This window comes from Nyctibius grandis, chromosome 8, assembly GCF_013368605.1.
Source record: "Nyctibius grandis isolate bNycGra1 chromosome 8, bNycGra1.pri, whole genome shotgun sequence".
In the NCBI taxonomy this organism is placed as follows: domain Eukaryota; kingdom Metazoa; phylum Chordata; class Aves; order Nyctibiiformes; family Nyctibiidae; genus Nyctibius; species Nyctibius grandis.
The window spans coordinates 41,006,319-41,028,635 of NC_090665.1; the positions used below are offsets into that span (position 1 = coordinate 41,006,319).

General features: G+C 43.8%; 1 protein-coding gene across 1 annotated transcript in view; it reads right to left on the reverse strand.

Moving 5' to 3' along the window:
• The window catches only part of TRABD2B (TraB domain containing 2B), a 298,824-nt gene extending 276,915 nt beyond the window's left edge, over nucleotides 1-21,909 (reverse strand). The window contains exons 1-2 of the mRNA XM_068406852.1: nucleotides 21,802-21,909; nucleotides 20,752-21,312 (exon numbers count right to left, since the gene is read on the reverse strand). Of these exons, the coding sequence (XP_068262953.1) occupies nucleotides 20,752-21,312; nucleotides 21,802-21,909 (669 nt within the window). The remainder of the gene's footprint in view (nucleotides 1-20,751; nucleotides 21,313-21,801) is intronic.
• Between the last annotated feature and the right edge of the window lie 408 nt (nucleotides 21,910-22,317).

The window sequence follows — 22,317 nt, forward strand, 5'->3', positions numbered from 1 at the left end:
AAAGCAACCTAGAGCTTTAAAGTGACACTCATGTTCAGTGCAAACATTGAAAGGGATCTTTTTTTCCTCTTCATGACATGGCACATGATCAGTGTTGCTGCTTCCAGACTACAGGGCCTTGGCCCTTCTTTTAAAGCCTTTATAAGGTTGAAATCAAATGCCGCAATAACACTTTCACTATTTCAAAAGTATTCCAGAAATGTTATGCAAAATGCATCAGCAAGCGCAGCCAGACGAGGGTGTGACCAACCAGACACCCTTCCCAAATGCTGCTTATTCATCTTTCCCATGCCTGGTCTTTAAGACTGGAAATTATCCATCTTGATAAAGAAAGAAAAAAGTGCTGAGGCATCAAGCCACTGAAGAGCTACAGAAGCACTACTGCTTTTGCAATATCTACCACGGCTACTTATCTGGGCTGGGATTTTTCTCCTGGGATCCAACTTCATGAGTCACCAAAGACAGACCATGAAACACCATTCCAATATTAAGAGACTCATAGGAAGCTTGAAATGAACTTAAACTCCAGAGTGCCTGCAACTGAGTACCTCCTGAGATTTCACTTGCATAATGGCTGAATTATTAACTAAAAAAAGAGTGGTGTGTGGAAAAATGAAGCCACTAGCTTGTATGTGGCTAGAGATCTAGAGGGATTAAGACGACATTTAAAAATACCAACCTTTTTCCAAATGTCTCCTTAGTTATGAGAGGAGACTTGCCAATGGGAGATCAAGGGAAAACAGTCATTCACAACCAGATGCACTGCTGAGATGTGTTTGAAGTCCCAGAGATTCTACCCAATCTCACTTGCATCAAACTACCTGATCCTCTTGAAACCACTAGCAAGCTCCTGTTTGTAAAGCTGCAGAAAATCAGTCATAGCTTTTCACAAAAAATGCTGAGTTGTCCATGTCAAGAAAATTATAGAAAGTCAGGCTATGGGCAGGAGGGGGAGAGGGTTAGAAAAAGAGAGCATTGTTTATGGAACATGAAAAGCTCCAGCGACACAATATATGGAATTCGGAGGGAAACAGGCCCTCCTTTCTTTCTGTACAATTCAAATAATTCCAATGGCAGACTGGATATTCCCCGAAACGAGTTAGAAAAGCACAGGGCTGTCAAAGCAATTTAGAAAGGGAAAGTTGAAGTAAACATGGTGACTTTTTTTTTTTAAGCCTTAATGCTTGGAAGACCTGAATGTTACCCTACATAGTGTATGCTTTTCATAGAAGAGAAAGAAGTATTAGCTGGACGTCCAGCCCAATGTGACGAGACTGCACGGGCATTTAAAGAAAATGCGTGGAAATACCCTTAGATACGGTCTCAGCTCAAGCATGATACTCAACATGCACACCTAGCTCTAACCTTTTTTAGGTGGTCTTAGCTTCTGATTAAGGCAAAATAATCCTTATGAAGTCTGGCAATTGACTTGGAATTGTCATCTTCTGTAATGGCACTCCCCTACTCCCCCGAGATGCTCCAGAGATCAGAAAGGCAGACAGACACTTTTTATTGCTCTCGTGTTTATATGTTCATGAAGATGGGGATTGACCATTAAGAGTAAAATAGCTGAATTCATACTTTCCATAACTCTGTCCTTCTTGCTACTGCTCTGGCTCCTTACTCCAGCTCTAAGTAGGAGCTAACCCCTAAATTTGAGGGACTCTTTGGACCTTTTGACTAATTTTCCAGGAAAAGCCTCTTTCAGCCTTGTGCAAAGCACATGAAGGCCTTTTTACTCTCCTTTGTTACGGAAAGATGGTTTCCACTCAGTTTTCACTGAGAAAAGGAGACATAACAGAAATGACAAATAGTTCATGACTATTCCCACTTCCCTACCTGTCTTTTTGATTTTTATAAGTATATAAAATTGTGATTTGATTATGATATGATTTGGATCTAAACATATAAGACTAATGAAATCACAAGGCCTCTACTGAGCCAGGCCTAGAGCAATTATATCCAGTAGAACTGCTTGGTTATATACTTTATTCCTCTAAGGGCTTATGTTCTTTAAAATACCACTTTCATGGAAGAGTTTCTATCAAGCAGAAGAAAAGCTGCAGACTTAGCCAATTCAGGGAGATAGTGGATTCAGAGTCTTGCTCACTTACCATTTGAAAGACTTATTGCCTGGTGAGCAATCTTACCAGGACTCACTTGTTTAAATTATCTACATTAATGGATGACCTGAAACCTAAAGAAGTCAGTCTGGCTTTCTCTTGCGTAAAGCTTACTGTCTAATTCACTCCTGACCTGTGTGTTTGAAGGGAATGGGGCTTGGGTTTTTGCTTTTCTGACACTGACTAGCATGGCTTTTGACTGAGAAGCTAAGAACCACACCGACAAGCTGTATTCATGCAGTCTGAGCTGCCTGCATTACTTCTACTTTACTTCTACAGAATGGGGAGAGTGGGAGTGTAAACCGGAGTATGGGAATCTAGGAACTAACAGAATTTTTTTTATCTTGAAATAGAAAATTTCCTTTGATAGTTTTAATTACACTCAGGCAGAAAACATGCTGCTGTTGGTTTTTTTGGGGGGAGGTAATTCCACTTTAGAACAGATTTGCTTACTTGTTTCCATCAGAACAGAACTTAAAGTATTTCTAGCTTTTAATTAGCAGGTTGGCAGCCTCCCTCGTAACTCTTTCACAAATGACTCTGGCTGTTAAGGCTTAGTATAAATCAATCTGACATGAGTGCGATGCGCTCTGTAGAGCTCCTGGCAGCCACGAGGTGTCTCTACGAACTGTCCCAGAAAGGGTGCGAGTCTTGGTTAACAAACAAGACAAAACCGAAATTCAGTCTCTGCAGAAGGTTGTTTGTTTGTCTGTAGTTTTAAAAATTTTCTTTAATAAATGTCTCCTAAAAGAGAGAGAGCATGAACTTGTGTGTCACGACAGCTCTATCCAAAAAACTGAGCGGTACTAGTACCAGAGAAAATATATTTACAGAGTCAAAGAATGGTAAAACAAGGGACTACATCTGGAAGTAGTAAAGGAAAACCTTAAATATGTTAGGAAAAAGTTCCAACAGTGGAAGTCACTTAGACAAAGGAATACGTTGCTAGTCGAGAATGCATGAGGCAACACTAGAAAGAGGTGCTTCAGAGATGAATTTTGAATTTTATCATAACAACACTATTTGGCTGTGTCATCAAGAGCATTAAAACCCATGCTGATTCTCAGAACTTGAAATCTCATAATCTGATACCTACATCTGCATTTGGGCAGCAGCAAAGCATACAATAAATGCTTTCTGCATGGAGCAAGTGATTAGGACCTAGAATACTGTTGAAATACAGGAAACAGCCGATGTCAGGGAGACGTCATTGTTCCAATAGTCACTGTGTCCAAGGAATTAGCCAACATGGACTTTTACTGACTGACTCTTTTAAACCTTATTCTGCACTTACCAGTCAAACAAAACCATGTATAACTGAAACAGAATGGGGGACAGATACAGAAACTGCTTTAAAACCAAGCAGCAAAGGCAAACAAGCATTGCAAGCAGAAAGCTAAACTTTTGACTCAAAAGCTGAACTAGGCAGCTGATCTCCTTAGTGACAGAAAGAAGACACTTCTTCGGAGCATCGAAAAAGATGAGGGACTGAAAGTCCAAACTGTGGCGACCTCTTCAATCTCTCTCTTCAAGTGAAATGGTAAGTTGGTTGTCTGTGGTCCAAGGGTAACAGCAAGAGATCTAGGTCATCTGAGCTACAAAGAATGAAGTCCTGGAGCTGCAAGAGATGCAAGATCTGTATTTATACTACAGCCTACGTGGTCTCCATGTAAGTGATTTTTATTTCTGAAATGAACTTCAAGCTAAGACAATCTAGGAGAGATCTCCCTGATGAAATGTTGAGGTGAAACTGCCATGTCTTGCCCCCCCATTTTGATCCAAAACTATTTCAAGAACAATGACTGCTCACAGTATGACACTACTAAATGTGAGCAGAGATCTGACCTGTTGGAAATCAGATGAAAATACATATTAAGCCTCCTATAGGCAAGAATAACTCATAAGCTGTAAAGCACTATAACTTTCCTGATGTCTGTAAAGAACATATTCTATAGAGGAAAAGTCACCCTATCTCAAACAACCTGCTAGTCAGGCATCCTGGAGCTGTGTTAGAGAGCTCCCATCAAGGAAGCACCTGAGGACTTTCTCCTCTCTTAACATATTCATCCAAAGCTGCTAAGAGACTTCCACCACTGTTGCCTTCCACAGTTCAGCAGGGAACAACAATGGTATCTCAAGAAAAAAGTTAAGAATTCAGTCTTTTCTATCTATCTTTAATGTGTTGTTATGAACTAAAAGCACAAAAATGTCCATTTGGGCCAGTCACCAGACTGTTGTTTTGCTGATGAGACTCCTGGGTTTTTCTAGCTTCACATTTGAAGGAACTTTTTTCCCTCAAAATACAGATAATTACATGAGCACTGTTTCCGTTTAAAAAAAGCATTTTCCAAAAATAAATAGCTTTAATATTCTGCCCATCTTGCATGCAGAGAACTGAAACAAAAAGGGCCACCTCAGGATTGTCTCTGAGGCCCCAGACAAGTCTTGCCTCCTGCTAATACAGCTCGCCTGCAAGCACAGCCCTTGATAAGCTTGCAGTAGTGCACGTAGAGCTCATGGGACCCAGGTGGCCTAGCATGCTTCATGGATCACGTGAGGTATATACTACATACGCAGAATGCGCAGGAGAAGAAAAAGCAATGGGCCACTGCTCTTTCAGAGCTTCATATGCCCACCAAGTCTTTGACTCATTCCACAATATTTTTAGACACTTCAAGTTTAATTTTCATGGACTCTGCACACTGTTACTGATTACCCATTCTGCAGGCCACATCCAGTTGTTGCTGTAGCAGCTTTGCAGCTAGTCTACTACACGCTGGGCAGAGCAGCCACAGGAGGTGACAGGAGTCTGGTGTAACTGTCCCTGTTTTACGTTCCTTCTGCCTTGTAGCACTGTCCATTGCAACCCACTGCTAAATCTTCTGCTGTCACAAGAGTCCTTGCCTTGAGCTTGCAGCTCTCCACTGCAGCAGATTCCAGTCTCAATGGTCCTATCTCGCTGTGGATCGAGTGCAGTAACCTCTGGATGAGTAAATACCAGCACTGTGTAAGGCATAGGTAACAGAGGCCAGAAGGGAATCACAGAGCCTTAGTGGGACTCATTGTCCACGCCAATGGCCACTGGTCGCTACCCTCTTAGTTGTGCTGAAGACTCCCAAGAAAGGGCTAAAGTTTGAAGCAAACAATTTTTCCTTACAGTACTAAGGGACTGGTTTGGCTTTATGTTGCCTAGAACTAGCCTGCTCTCATTTTTCAGGGTTAGAAATTGCTTATATGTGTTATGTGTTTATCAAGAACTCTCTCTCTGTCTGTAAATTGGGGTTCAAATCTGATAATGGCCAACTCAGCATATTAAAAAGTGACAACAGGTAAACTGAATCACGGCTGGCTAATCCTTTACAGCCTGTGGCCTGAACAGAGTGTGAACCAATGGCACCTCCTGCATTTGGACAAGCTGAGGTAACCCGAGTTTACTTAGAACACCTCCTTCACTTCAACCCACTGTGTCTTAACACTTGGACAACACTTTCCTCTTCATAGACTCCTCATAGAGTGCCATGACTCACACTACAAATGCACAAGGCAGATGGGGGTCAACATTACTCTCTCCTTGCAGACTGGGGGTCCTGTTCAGGGATGCTTGCCAAACTGGTGGATGAACCCATTCAGCCCTGAGGCAGTTGAGTTCTCGTGAAGAGGAGGACTAGACAAACAAGACCAAGGACATACTCTTCCATTGAAGAGTATTCCAAATGTAGCGGGGAATTCAAAGGGCTTCAAACAAGAGGAAAAGCACGTTTGTTGAAATAAAACCAGCTTTTTTACTGTTTTGATAAGCACGATGGATGATAAAAGGTCTTGGAAGGCATTTACTCTACTTCACACTGGAGTGCTGCTAAAGCCAGCATGGCAAGAGACTATAACCCTGTAAACATATGTTGTGTATTAGATTCTGATCTGGCAGCTTGCCTTAATTTTGTTTTTTTAAGGCTCCAGCGAGTTCCAAATACACTTCCATGTTCGTGTTCCAGCAAATGAGCAAAAGGCAGAATGCTTGAGCGACGGGGACCCTGGAATGCACTGGACTATAAATTAGCAAAAAAAAAAAAAAAAGGCCTCCATTAGTGTTGGCACATCAGGCAGAGGATGACAAAAATATCAGCAAATTCTTTTTTCTGTCCCTTTCTCCCAGCTTTTTCTTTTTCCAGTGTGCACTTCACAGCTGCTGAGAACTGTAACAACTTTAGTCTCCTCTATTTTAACTATCAACATCGACAGAGGTGACAAGGGAACACCTTTCTAGACAATTTTGTTACTCCCAACTCCCCACCAAAAAAAGCATCCCACAGAGCATCCTCTCAATAGCAATTAGTCTGGGTCCCTGTAGGCACAGATGAAGAAATTCTTTCGAGAGGCATTTTAGACTGCTCAGGATTGAGAGTTCCGGCTCATATAAACAAATACTGTTACAAGAGGCAAAGTTGATATGGATTTATGCAAGGAATGTATAGACTGAATAAGCAATTTGATAATTAATGGAGTTGACAAGCACTTTCTAATAGTACACAAGTATGTGCAGACTGAATGGTTTCATATACACGCTGATCCAAAGACAGTATTAATTTTTAACCCATTTTATACCTAATTACTCAGACGAAGGAAACACAAGCAATTTTTCCTCTTGGGTATTAATCTTGACCTCCCAAAGCCTGATTATTGGGAAATAAATCCTTTGCACTTACTACTATTGCAGACAACAAACCCGCAGATGTCTTGTACAGGATGACTTTTTTCTTAAAGATTGTCTGAAGAATGAACTTTTGATTACTTTCTAAGCAGTGATTACTTCTTTTATGTCCCACAGCTTAAATGCAGCAGTTTTGCTCTTAACAAAGAACCAAGAGCTTAGATGCATGAGTTTAGGGAATTTCTGAAGAGACCCTCTTGGCTAATACAGAGTTTCTTTTATTATTGGCTTCTGAGCAAGCCAAACCACGGCTCCTACAAGCCCAGCTGCAGAAACTAAAGATGCTTAGTAAGGTCTTGAGCAAAGCACTGTCCCACCTGGCAGGAGATCATGATAATTCATTGTGTATGGAAGATACCGTGACGTTTTGAACTGCACAGGGAGAAAGGAGTAGTATTGTAACTGCTCCCACACAGGAATGAGATACTCAATGTTTTCTCAATCTGGAGAAGGTTGAGAGATGAAGCCTTGCTATGCTTCACAACTTGACCCCTCTTATGATCAGGAAACAGGCATCTAACACATTTGTTTTATGGCCTCAAAGCCTAGACAATATAAAAATATTCTAAAGGTTGCTGCCATGGTAACCACCTATGGAAACAAGATTTGGTGAGTCTTTCCTTACCCATACCCCCCTCTCCTTTAGTAAGGAAATCAAAAGCCAGACCCAGTTGCCCACTTTCTAGGGCCTATGCCCTCCATAAAGGCATTCAGAGAATGAAAGGGGCTATATGGAAGCACGTTGTCTCCAGTCATATTCAAGCTGTAGGTAATTGCAAAATACCTATTAAATGACCTCAGTTCTTCAGCAAGAAGTAGATGAACAGCCATATGGCATTAGATCTGAGGTGTTCCAGGCCCATTATTCTGTCCAGCCAATAGCCAAAAGCAGATGCCTAGAGAAGAATATATTAAATATATCCCCTACTAAAAGCCTTGTAGAAAGGTCACTATTCTGCCATCCTGTTGGGAACTCAGCAGCAAGTCAACTTGCTACGACTAATCAAACATCAAATGACACATTGCTGTGTGCTGCCTCCTACCCCAAGCCCAGCTGCAGCTGCCTTTGAAGAAAGGTGCAATGCCTTCTGCATGGATGTACACGCCGAATAAAGTCTTCTAAAGCATGTGAGAACGAAAGCTGTCATCAAAATGTACTGAGCAATTATGGGTTGACGGTTGAACTATTATTACTTCATGCCCTCCCATTCCCCTCCTCTCCAGGGTGGGAAGAATGGAGGAGGATTATTCATTTGTATTCAAGCACTTCATTAATGTTTATAAGAGAATCCAAACACGCAAGCAAAACAAGGACGAAACACTCCCGCCAGACGTGTGATGCGATAAATGTCACTGGAGCAAATATTTAGATCTGTTTACAGAGAGGCCTATTAAGTCCTTTTTGAAAAGCTGTGCAGTGTTGTGGCTTGGTCTCTGCCTAGCAGCTCCAGCGTAAACAAATGGAAGATGGCTAAGGCTCTCTCTCTCATTTTGTTATGACATTTGGAAACCTAAGGAGGATGGGTGAAGCCAAGTGGCTGCCCTACTGCGATGTCTAGCAACAGGGTCTGCTTGTTGAATGATGGCAGGACATGCAAAGTGGAACTGCAGAGCTCTTCAGCCTGTGCCAAAATCAGTGAATTTTCAACACAATAATCCCTCAACAAAAGTTGTTGCAACACAAAAGCCTTTGGTTCATTGCTAATGATGCAATTCTATGCTCTCTGCCATTTTCAAAGATCATTTGTGTTTGAGAAAATCAGTTTCTTTAGGGACTAAAATAGGGTGCAAAGATGGGTGGAGCTGCTCTATTCGACAAGGGATGGAGATGTGTTCCATACTCCCTCACCTGAAAAACTGTAGGTTCTGGAGTTTGCAATCAGCCTAGACTTTTGTAGATATTGCCTTTGCATCACCATCTCTTTGACTCTAGTCCCTTCACATACAAATATTTATTTTTCTAAGAGTGTTAAATAAGTTGAAAGGGATAAGAGAAATTTATAGATAGATAAATCACAGTCTTAGCCCCAGGTGTAATAACATATTTGGGATATTTTAACTTCTGGAGTCATGCCTCCGTTTCCAACACATTATATAAGGCCTACAGATATAGAATAGTCCTATATATATATAATAACGATCAGGGTTCCTTATCCAGATGCCCAGCTTGCTTCCTTTCCATTCCAAAGGACGGGTGCTCAGACCATACCGATGTACAGGACTCTGTATAGTCATCTCCAGCGGTGCTGGCTGAACCAGGAAAGGGAAGTCTGGATCAAAACACTTTCAGTTTGAACCTCTCCTTCTGACTTAGTGAGTTTATTTCACTTTTTTTCATGGCATCAAGAATTCAACATGAAACCACAAGTAACTCCACTCAGTCCAAATCACAAATAAATCAGAACAATACTCACTTATTTGCCTCCTTAATTCTCTTAATGAATTATTTGGCTACACAAAACTCCTTTCTACATAACCAGTGGGAAAGACACCTTGCCCAGTTTTGAGGACCACAGGGATACAGTTTTGGGTTCTAGGTTCAAGAACTGCATACTTCTTTAATTTGTTTTAACTGGAACCACATTGAGCTTTACCCCAGAGAACGGAAGAACAGATGCCAAGTCTTTTGGGAATCTCCCGTTGGTATCTTCAAAGATACACTCTCAGGTCTATGTGATCTTGGCAAAACACACCCCTTCCTTCCCTGACTGATAGCAACGATGGATTACTAGACATGACAGTTGCTAAGCTTGTTTTTCTCTTAAAAAAATGTAAGAAGGCTCTGATACTTTGGAGTGTTGGAAGAATGGGAAAATGCATGTGATCACGCAATCAAACAATAACTGTTGGTTGTCTCTATTGTATAACAGGGATCAATCTTTTCAGACTTAAACTTCTAAGAGGAAAATTTTTTCTGGCTGACTTTTCCTTTTTAATTAGTCTCCCTGACTAATTCTTGCAAAAAATGCGTGACAGCTTAGTGGCTTGGTCTCAAACCCCAGTCCCTTCCATGATGCTATGTTCAGCTGTACTCCCTGCTCTTGGTGTGTTTTACTACTTTTAATATACTAGACTCGTTAGGAGTGCCAGGCCTTGAAACCTGGTCAGTAGCATGCCGAACATCCACGGGGAAGAGAGAGGAATCCCTTCCCCTATTTTTGTTTAACTATCTCTTGCTCCTCCGCTTCAGAGCTAACTCTTGGGGTTATTTATGTTGCATGACCTTGAGATAAATGGTATCTGGCAGGCTGCCGGATGACTTTGTGTTTCAAATCAAACATTCTCAGTTTCTCCCACTAACAATGGGTATAATTCCTGAATGCCTTTTTAGGGGTATTTCTTCCCATCTCATTGCCTGTCATGGCGTTCTTTGGTAACTACATCAGGGCTGGTGAGCTTTAGCTTGACTTTCTTGTTAGATACAAGTATCAAGTGGTGTGTGTGGTTTTCTTCTGTGGTTTGGTGTGTGTGTGTGTTCTCTTTGTCACAGAGTGTCTGCAGTGCTGGTATTAGAGCTGCAATTGTTCTATATAAAGCAAAGATCCCTTGAATGATCTGCCAAAGGCTTTATCTCTGAACAATCTTTGTCTGTACTTGCTTTGCCGTTAACCAGTTTTGACTCTACTCCGTAATGGCTAGAGTTGCTTTGCCTTAACTGATATATATCAAAGAGAACTGCTAAAATTAACTGCTCATGAACTGTGTCCAGGATGTTAGAGTAACTCATCTAGAATCCTTCTGTGAACAAACTGATTTACGATGTGTTATGACATTGTTACTTGATGTGTTGCACAACAACTCAATTTTAAAAAATGAAGAGTGCTCCATTAATAAGAGATAAATCTTTCCAATGTAATTCAAATGAATCTACAACAGCTTTAGAGAAAGCTTGATAAGGGATCTTGTGTGGGTTTTGGTGATTATGTTTTGCATTCCTAGGGATATCTTCCACTGGGATCTCTTTGTTTGTAATGACAAAATCTATCCAAAATATGCCAAAATATGACACATTTGGGGAGATTATAGCTCTTTGTACTTCCCAAGACACAAAAGGGTACTACTACAACAGTAGCTAATACTTGCAGGTTTGAAAATGTACACCAAGTGCACCCAACTATGCTTTCTTTCAACTTCAGAGCCACAATTCTCTGAAGTCTCTACACGGTACGTCCCTTACAAGCTTATCCACTCATAGTTAACACACAGCAAGAGCTCAAAGCAGTCAGTTTCTTTCTCAGAAAAAACACACCTTTATACACTAAGATATAAATAGAGTATTTTTTTAAAGCAAGCACTATTCCATTACTGGAACATGAACCAGTGTAAATGCTGACCTTAAATTATTAAGTTTCTACAGCGTGTTTCAGATGCATACATGTTAAAGGCTCAGGTCTCTCTGGATACCCAGCTTCAACAAAAATGCCTTTGAAAGTGAGCTTGAATTATATACTGTACAGCATGTCTCATTTCACAGCCAAGCCACTCGAGTTAATAAAGAAAATCCTCCCCGGCCTCACACAATTAGCTGGGTAAAAAGTTAGTCAGTGCAAGTCTGCATACAGCGACAAGCCAATCCATAAAGTCGAACACCGTTTCATGCCTGCGAACGCCTGCTGCCTTGACGCTCTGAACTTCATCTCACCACCAAAAGACCCAGATTATTTCAGGATGGTATAACCTGATCTCATGGCCTGACGCTCACACCCTTAAGCAATGAAATATCTCCCTGGTGTTCTGCAAATGGAAAAGAGAAATGCTGAGGGAACTGAACTTAGTTTGCTTGCAGCTGTCTACCAATAGAGCATCCCAGTTGTTTTAAGGCCATGCCATATTAGAATTGGTTTGGCCATAACTTGGGACTAGAAACTTGAGTTCGATTCTATGTCTTAGTGAGTTACTTCCTTCACCAAGCAAATAATGAGCTTTTTTGAGAATGTTCTTTATAGCTTTTTCCTGTATTAATCAGAAAAGAAATTAATTGTGAAAAAGAAGGTCTTTCTCTATAGTTAACTCTTACAAAAACAATAATTTTGAGACTCTAGCATACGTGCCTCTCTTGCTCCTGTGATATCCCAAAAATAAAGAATTACCTGAGCTTGAACGCAAACTACAAGTCAGCATCCCAGCTGGCTCCCAGTATGTCGGGACCAGCTCTTCACATGGTGTAAGGCTTAGCTCTTTTGGAATTAATAGTGCTATGATGATTTTACCAGTGCTTTAGAACCAATGGCACACACTGGGACATGTCCCATGACACTTCACTGCTGGAATAACATTAATCTTGATGATCATTTCTACAATTGTAAATCACATGCCAGAAATACAAAGACCTTCAAAATTTGGGCATGTTTCTCAAATCACCCTTTTGCCCTCTGCCCGTCTGCTGACTTTGCAAACTCCTACACTGTGAGCATTTTGTCTCACATTTAAATAAATACTCACCATCACTATTATGCTGTCACCTGTAATAGGAAAAGCCTGCAAGAAATCAAAGGAAAGCAAAATTTGTGCGGTGGCAGAAAGTGTACAGAGAATAATCATTCTTCATTGTGATTGTTAACAAAAGTGAGGGAGCCTAATGGAGACCTTGGATTTAATACAGTCTCTAAAATATTGAGGGGATACTTCAAGACATAGAATCTCCTACTTTAAAGAAATATTTTCCCTGTGTTCCTCATAAGTTGACTTTTATTAAAATGGAAAGAGGTTTGAAAATAACTTGAAGATTTCTGTTTCCTTTTTCTCATTCTTTGGCTCACAAAGGGAGCCTGATGAATATCGCTTTGCACTATGAAGGCAGCTGCTTCTCTGTTTTATGTATTGGGCATATCTGTGGCTCCCAACAGGTACCCCAATACAAGAGTTAGGGTAGAAGAAGCAAGTGTGATGCCATCCGGGGAAAACGTGAAGCATTTAGTGTTATTCCCTTAATTGTGTTGTTACAGCTAACACGTTGGCTATGATTGAATTGCTAGCTTTTCTCCATGCCCATCTCAATGAACTCTGTGATTTTGCAGGGATACCCAAGCATGAAGAACCTCTGGAATGGAATTCATTTGAAAGGTTTCGTAACTTCCACGTTAATTGAGCCTAGGAAAAGAAAAATCAGAACACTTTCTTTTTCTTTTTTTACAATCCTTTCTCTGTTTGCCAATAGGAGTTTCTGGGAATGGTTCAGTGTTATCCCTGGCTTCAAGGGACGCTCTGGAATGAGTACAACATACAGGAGTTGATTCACACCAATGGTCTTTCACGTCTAACACCTCTACTCACTGGCATGGGCTGCAATCCTGATTTTGAAGAAGTCAGTAATAAAACATCCCTTTTGACATCTGCAAGACTCTTCAGCCCTCAGTGTTGTTGCAGTGCCTGGACAGAGGTGCTCAGCAGTGGTCCACTGATAATAAATCTAATTGCAATATTTCAGGGATGATGATTTCTTCAGGCATAACTGGCCTATGGGAGTCTACGTACGATGAGAAATGGGGTATCTAGGCCTATATTAAATGACCCTCAGAGTGGAAAATCTAAGGTCTTTGATCTCATTCAAACTAAAAATACTTTTGCTAATGAGCCTCCTCAAGTCATACAACATCCAACCCAAAATGCCTGAACACATGGTTTTAATCTACAGTTTTTAGCAACTTTCATTTATATTTTCCTAGAAGTCCTTAAAGGACTTGCAGTAGAAGCTCTAAAAACTGGAAACCCAAATGGTAAGGACTGCTGTTGGAATAACTAGTGATAAAAGCAGTCACCTGTGCTAATTCCTGCTTGAGCTTCTGACACAGGTATTAACCATGTCACTTTTAATTGTCTGTGCATTTAAATGACAACTAGATCCAATAAACAATAACACAAGGCAGCTACATTTTTCTCCTGAACACCAGAAAAAGCAAATCCATGGAGATGAATAAGATGCCATAATTACTGGCTGTTGTGATGGATACATACAGTCATGCATATTAGTTGCATGTCTGTTCCCATTCTGCAGAGAGCATAGCCTTGTTCCAATTCCAGTCTAAGAACTGAGGTATTAAGTTCAAACACTGATATCTACAGTTTTAAGCTCTGGCAGGCACCAGTTTAATTTCTGGTGTCTCAAGCGAGCTGGAAACCATAATGCTTTATGGGTTATAGAAACAATATTAGGTTCACAAATTGTTACAGTGTTCAGCAAAATGTCTTAGTGACTGCAACCTATAAATAATTTGAGAGGTTCAGAAAGATATTGAAGTTTTGTGATCAACCCACAATTGCTTTCTGTGGATTTTAAGTCTAGTAGCATTTAGGATCTGAATTGCTTGTCAGCTTGAAAGAGAGATTTGGGAAAACATGTGGACATGAAGCAGATATGTTTCCCTGCAAAACAGCGCTCTTCTAATGCTGACTCTTGAAAGTTAAAAAAATGAAGCTCCCGAAACACAGATCATTGCTGAAAATCTCCATTTTTGTGCTATCCTAAACATGGTGCTCTGGGGAAGTCACTTTACAGTCCCTCATCCAAGCATGCAGGGAACCCCTCTAATAGGACCGAAAGATGAAAGAAATCACACCAGTTTCATGTGGCTCAAGCAGTAACTCTGTGATTTCTCCTGCCTTTTACCTGTCTCATCAACTCCTAATGACAGTGAAGAGATTAATAAGGGTTTGCAGTGTAAGGCCTAGCACAGGGGAAACCTGTTATTTTACAGTACGTCCCTCTGAAGTTCCCAAACATGCTTTGCCAGGAACCCTGCCGCCAATCTCCGTCTCCGCGGGAGTGCAAGGTGAATGAGTGCCCTTGCTTTAGATCATTTCTGGCCTTTTCAATACAGGAACCTCTGACTAGCCTGAATGATGTGGGCTGGCTTTATAATGTGGATTGCTACTCACTAGGGAGCTGAGGGGAGGCTGTTAAAGACTTTCTGAGGACTGTAGGTTGCACTATACTTGGAGTTGAGGTTTTTAAGGTCAATGGTTCGTTCTGTTTATAAGCAAAGCACTCTGGGCCCGGGGCAGGATCCCGACTGCTGTTTCAACAGCATCAGAAACTGACAGCACACAACAAACAGAGAAAAATCATCACTGCAGAGATACCATTTACTGAAGCGGGGGGTATTTTGCACTTACTGGGTGAGCAGCTCGAAGGTGGCAAACAGCTCCAGGGGAGATCCCACAGGGATTTGAAAGCAGGATTAGTGCCTAAGTACGGGGATGAATTTGGGTCATCTGTCCCTCTTCTGATCCCCTTCCGCAAAGCAGAGGTCTGGGAGTGAATCTCCGGGGAGCGAAGTGGGTGCCCCGCTGCTCCCTGTGCCTCTCACGCTGCAGTGGTACCGCGGCTCCCTGCCGCCGGGACCAGGCACCGCCCGAGCCAAAGAGACCATGCGCTGACCTCAGCTCACCTCTCGCCACACACACAGGAAAAAATGGCACAATTCTGCTAGTTGACTGCTATACATTGGTAACGTTCAGCTGCCTCAAATACAGCAGGGATTCCCTTGAGCGCCAGGCTTGTTTGCCACTATTTCCTGGGGATTTGCTCCTTTCAAAGCCCACCTTATAAAGACGCAATTCCTGCCTAAAGACCATCAGAAGCAGCACCCATAATTTTCCAAACAAACAGACCAGCAGAATCCTCTTCCGATCTGCTCGTGGGAGGCAGGTACACCTGTCTTGGGCTTGGATCTTACCAAGGGAGGTGTGAAGGAACAGAGGGAAAGGAAGGGCTCACATCTAACCTGTTCTACAAACACTTCTTGCAGTTATATACACAATAAATACAATAGATGAATTGCCAACTGCCCCTCAAGCCATCATTAACTGACTGGCTTTTTTCTTAATAGGCATTAAATGCTGGGGTGGGCCATTCAAGGGGGCTGTGGTGAAGAAGCACACAGTAACCGGCTGTAAAAAGCAACATGTACAGTTAGTTACAGCTATAAAACATCAGCTGCTGATCCTTTCAGGTGTTACTGTGACTACTGTAGTTTTAATACCTGCATAGTTTCACCCTCAACAGTTCCCCTGGTAAAGACATAAAGCAGCTCCACTAGTATTCAAAGGTAGTTAAATGGAAGGATTTCTATTTCTGCTGTAGCAATTTCTATCCCAAGTTTAATTTTGCTGGGGGAATTTTTTTACCTCAGGGTGGAGGGGGGTGAAGGAGGGCGATAGTTTAATTAAAGCCAGCAAAATGAAAACTATGTGCACTATGTATAACTATGTATAAGCAAACCTTTTAACAACATTTCTTTCAACAATATTCAGCAATAAAAACAGATGATACTAAGCTATTTTTGATGACTCTTGCCCTTTTCATGAAGCCTGAATTTTTTTAAAAGCAAAAAGGGACAATTTATTTTAGGTAAAAATCACTTTTCCTATAAAAAAAAAATAAAATAAATCAATACTACTCCCTCAAATAAACTACACAGACTGTCAAAAGTCAACTAGCTCTGAAACTGAGCCCTTTAATCCATTTCGGAAAACTATGAGCCTGGATCTTTCATTAGTATAAACAGGCAAATTTCCCTTGAAGTCAGCTATACCAGTCCCTGTCAGCTCCAAGAGTCCCAGCTTTGTGATTACAGAAATGTTTAATTTTTCAAGGGGACACAAGAGATGGAATAGCAAGTCCAGGCCGTGGCCCTGTCTATATATTACTGTGTCGTGCTGTTTTGCCACTGAAGGTCCAGTTCCAAGACTGCAGATCTGTCAGTGACCAAACGTGATGGACCACCCATCGGCCTTTTATTAACCAGCACTTGTTCCCCCTCTAATCCTATCACTGGAGTAATCAAAGCTGCCATGTCCCAGGGTTTGATGGAACAGCAGGACCTGGGAAATGAAGGCTGATTTTGTTAACAAAGTCATTCCTGCCCCTTGAATGCTGTCTCATTGGTAGAAAGCAGGGAGACGAGGTTTATTTGTGCAGAGAATGAGGCGGCAAAGAAATGAAAGGGGGAGAATGGTGAAGTGTGAAGTTTAATCTGGCACAGTTTAAGGTTTCTTTCTTTGAGGCCGTCTCTGATCCAATCAACACTGGTTTGATATTTAACATCTCCCCCTGCAGTTGGAAATGATACAGGCTGGAGAAGTCGGGAGTCAAGGCTCCGTAAGCCCTGACTGGTGGAGGGAGAGAAAAGGGGATGCTGGCAGCTCCCCTCCTGCCTGACGGCTTCCCCACTGACAGGCCAGGATGGAGCCCGGCCCTGACACAAAATTCCCCTCACGAACCTCAGGATTCAGGGCATCTGGCTCAGGCTGAACGCAGATTCTCCCTGAAGAGAGCGAGCTCAGGGTGGGATAGGAGAGAGATTTTATTTCCTATCAGTGTTGGAGTAAGGGATATCAACACTGTCTCTGTCTGGGGATCCTGCTGAGAGACAGGATCAAACATGAACGAGAGCTACCATCCACCTCCCCAGGGCAGAGCGGCTTGGGTAGAGGAGTAAGACCTTCCCCTTGCTGACGGCACAGGCTTTTAGTGGGGACACAATGCTGCCTGAGGGTGCTGAGCAGGGTCCCACCACAGCCCCGGGTGATCAGGGTAGACGGAGATGAACCTGAGCAGCTGCAGGAGTCACCATCACCATCCTCCTTGCTCCAACACCAGTATATGTCAGCCTGGGGAGAGCTTTTCACCACAGACTTGTCTGAGGGTCTCAAAGAGGAGGGAAAGCTTACCCCTTTCCTGAGCTGGCCCTCGAAGGACGCGTGGACAAGTCCTCATGGCCTGTCATGGCGCCGGCTGCAATGCCTCTACCAGCATCCCAACAAGAGAAGGCCCTGAACTCCATCCGCCCCTCAACCAGCTCTTCTCAGTCCTGGCCCACTTGATTTCGCACTTTTCTGGCCACTCTGTAAATAAATATCTGTGCTGCCAGACAGAAAAGCTTTCTGCTTCCTCTTCTTTGTGTGCCTCTCGGCTCTTTCAGTCCCACCTTTGGTGAAAACCTTGAAACTTCATATACCAAGGAGAGGTGAAATTTCAACCTGACCCAAACCTGATCTGAATTCCCCCGCTGCCAGGCTCCCAACCCAGCCTTTCGCTGCAATTCAGACACCTTGCCACCAGCTCTACAATACCCGGGGCCCAGACTTTGTGTGACCAGCAGCTGCCCAAGTCCCAGGGGGAGCGAGGATGCTCCCTCCATGAGCCATGCGGGAAAGCAGCCGGTCAGCGGGAGAGCAGGGCGATGGGAGCAGTGTCGGGCTGGTTGAGAGAGCGGCAGGGAATGCTAAGCAGATATTTCAGGGGGAGCAGAGCATCGAACTACGAAGTTTCTGGGTTTACAGTAGAAAACAATGCGCCGTGCTCTACCTGCAAGAGCTGGCTCTCCAGGAAGCAGACAATTATATGAGCCACCTCAATCTTTTCATCCAGCTGAGACAATCAACATTTCAAAGCCACGCACAGAACGTTTCAAAGATCGGTCCTAGTCAAAAATGCAAGTGTATCCGCTTTCTTTCAGAGCAGATCAAAACCAAGTACCACACCGGGACCACTCCTAGGTTTCCTCCTCCTCATGGTATCAGATTAACAGATTTGGTGCGTGTAGTCAGATTAAATATTTGCAGTAGCACAAAGCTGCCTTTGAAGGGAAGAAGTAAAAAAAAAAAGCTTTTTTCTTTTTTAATTTGCTAAGGGCAAAAATACCGGACTTTGGGGACAGCGGAAACAAAAGCATTGACATGATTCAGCAAGGCACAGCTTTAAAACCTGAATTCTGAATGCAGAAATAACGTGCAGGATTCCCGTAACAGTAATGCTGAAAACAGGTAAAAACTGCTGATGCCCTTAGCAGATTTGGGACTGTAATTTATCACAGATGTTCTCATCAAACTGTGCAAACACCCTACAAGACAAAAGCTGCTCAATTTCTGATTTCCATTTTAGTGTGTTTTAATTATGTGTTGTTTAAGGAAGGCTCCAAGACCTGGAATTGGGAGGCAAAACCTGGCAATAGTAATCCACTCCACTAAATTAGCACAGTAATACACCGAGCAGTAGGACTGCCAGACGGTGTGATAACATTACGAATTACTATTGTTAAACAACTAGCCAGGTGTCAGGATGCACGAAATCTAGAGGAAGCAAGAAAATAAATATCTGGTTTGTTTTGTTTAATTTTGCCTCACATTGTTCTAGTGGCCTTGTTCCCAGAAAAAGCTTCAATCTAGGAAAAATCCTCCTGAACACTGATCTATTTTAGCAGCAATGTCAGTTCTTTCTAATAATTAAAATGTAATGTATTTTTTTAATCAGCACAAATGTTTGCATAAATGATTGTCCTTTACTTGCCAATAGCAGTAATACTTTTGCTGTTCTTTTTTAGATTGTTACTGTAGCAAAATGAAGGGAAAATTTTTGTTTCTATTTAAAATCTAGTGAATGAGCAAAAAACGGAATTATGGTAAGAACAGCAGTAAGTTTTGTACTCTGTCCCTTTTCCTTTATCTGTAGAGCGCTCTCTCTCTCTAAAAAGAAAAAAAAAGTAATATGATTCACATTTAAAAGGCTTCCAAGTGGTACATTTTTAACCAAGTGCTTTCATGTGCTTGATTCTAACTGCCATTTTTGACCTAATACAACCAAATGCTATTGGAAGTCTGGAATGGTTAATTATTTTTACCTCACCTTAAAGAAGGGGTTCAACAGAGAGGATAGGCACTTAAATCTTTGAAAAAGAACAGGGTAAAACGAATTCCTTTTTTTGCGTGTATGTTAATTAATGCAAAGGTCCTGAGGGGCTTTCTTTTGATTGTTTTTGTTGATAGACAAGAAAATCCCTCCAGAAGTGTATGCCACCAATCTTCTCCTCTGAAGGCTGTACACAGAGTTAGACTTCTAGTTGAAACATCAGTCGAACCAAACATTAGTGAAAGCCAGACTTTTTCCCCTTAAAACAGTTCCCACTAGACTTCAGGGCAGAAGGGGTTGAAGGCACTCTAAGGACACCTTAATTACACCAAAGATCAGTCCTTTAATCCTTATTCCCACATCACCAAGATTTTTTTTGCTCAAACTAGGACAGTAACATAAAGCTGGAAATAGCTGATCCAAAACTAATGACAAAAAGCAGGTTAAAAACCAAATATCATAACAGTAACTGACACCATCGTAAACTCCCCCTGGATTATTTGTTTTCTTCCACACACATTCATTTCCTGAATTTCTAGTAAATCTGATTTCGTATAAACAGTTTCACAAAGCAAAGTCAATAGCTGTGCCTGTGTTCCTGATTAATCCACTGAAATGAAATAGATCGCATAGCTTAGTATTTGGTTGTTTAAAGCTAAATCCACTGAAAGAACTCTGGAGTCCAGTTACACCAATAACTTTTGTTTCTTAATCTACATCCTCTTCTTTTTGCTGAACTTTACCTGTTCTAAAACAAAAAAAAAATCCATGCACATTGAACACTTAATTTCCCCCAGTACATGAGGGCAACGTGAACCAGTTTGTTTTGACATGGAGTGACTGACAGTTTGCACATACTTAAATCTATTTTGAACAATGTCAAAATTTCTTTTTTCATGCTTCATCCTCTTCCTGACAAGTACCACAGAGCAGCTTTATTTAAAAACAAACAAACAAACAAAATCACTTTTTACCCAGCTCCGGGACAGGACGGGAGGTGTGGAAGTTTCCCTCACAAGTGGCAAGGCAGCAGACACACATTCACACCCTGGACATTTGCCTCTCAAACAAATAACACACATGATAAACTCTCTGCGCGCATCGCAGGATTTTTGCAGGCACCACGGATGGACGCGATGGAGAACAAGCAGCCCAACGCACAGGCTGCTGAGGCCTACGAGTGACCCACCCTGCTGCAACAGGCTTGGGGTTCATGCCCATAAACCGACCGAAACGCGAGGAGAACGGCCCCTACCTCTGGGATAAGCCACGAGGCCCAGAAGCCTCCTTACCTGGGAGAAGTTGAGCCCGTTCAGCGGGTGACACTGCTCCTCCACCCTCTCCACCGCACCCGTCGTCTTCTTCATCCTCTCGGCCTCCTGGGCAAGGTAGAGATCAAGCACCGGCACCCCTCTGGAACGGATGTCCGTCTCCGTCAAGGAGTTCACCATGAGCATCACCCAGACAGGCCTCTTGCGCTCCCAGTTGCCGGCAATGGCGTTGAAGAGGTAGTCGGCATAGAGCCCTTTGCCCCGCTGGTCCGGGGTCATCCAGTGGGGCAGCATCAGCTTGATGTAGTCCAGGTGGCGTTTGAGGCGGCGGTACAGCTCCCGGGGCAGCACATCCTGCAGGTTCTCCCCGTGGGGCAGCATCTGGCAGCTGGCCAGCCCCGAGATGGTGTAGGGGTCGGTGAGGTCCAGCTCGAAGTAGACGCTGGAGCTGGCGTGGAAGGCGGCCTTGGAGTTGTCGGGGATGAAGTCCCACACCCGCGTGTAGGGCACGTGGATGGTGCCGAAGAGATAGGCGGGGGGGTCACGGCGGATGGTCCAGAGGAAGGAGTTGAGCTCTCCTTGCTGGGGAGAGGACAGCGGGGATCAGTCAGTGGCGGAGGGCAGGAGGCAGCCCACGGGGAAAGGCCACCCTCGGGGGTCCCTCTCCCCCATCTCCCCGCACAAGCCCTAGCCGGGCTCGGAGCAAGCAAAGCCCAGGGGCGAGAAGGGGCCCGCGGAGGGCAGAGTCCCGCGGTGACCCCCGCTCTGCCCACGGGGGGCCAGCCCAGCCGCGCATCCCTGCGGACCCGCACCCGCCGAGGAGCCCCTCCGCGCCGGGCGGGCGCGCCGCGCGCCTCACGGGGGCACGCGGGGCAGCGCCACACCTGCGGAGACACGCGCGTCCGCGTGGGCCGCGCGCACACGCACGGGGGGGGGTCCCTCCCCTCGGCGCCCCCATCTCCGCGCCCCCCCCCACCTCCGCGCCCCGGCGGCTCCCGCGGAGCGCCGCGGTCAGCCGCGCATCCCCGAGCGGCCGCGCCCCCCGGCCCGGCCCGGCCAGGCCCGGCTCACCGAGCGGGGCAGGTCGCACTGCCCCGTGTCCATCTGCTCCCGCCGGGCCGCGGCGTCGGGCAGGAACCCCCCGAAGACGAAGCAGATCAGCGTCAGGTTGAGTTGCATCCCGCTTCCTCTCGCTCTCCTCTCTCTCCTTCCCAGATGAGCCTTTTTGGATTTCTAGGATCTTTTTTTTTTTCCCTCCCCCTCCTCCTGCTCTTCCCCCTTTTTTTTTTTTGGCCTTTTTTTTTTTTTTTTATTCAAACAAACTTTGCCAGTCCCATCTGCATCTGACAAGTGCAGGGGGAAGGACTGGCCGCCCCCTCCCTCCCATGCTCTCCCCCCTCCCGCCCTTTCCCACCCCCACCCCCTCTGGCTCCGGGCTTGTCAGAGGCGCTGGATGCTTTGGGGAGGACGGTTCTCATCGCCAGCCTCCGCCATGCTTTGATTTTGCAGACCGGAGAAGCTCCCTTCCCGCCCCGCCGGTTCGGGAGGAGGCTGCGAGCGAGGGGGGGGCGGATAGCCAGAAAATAA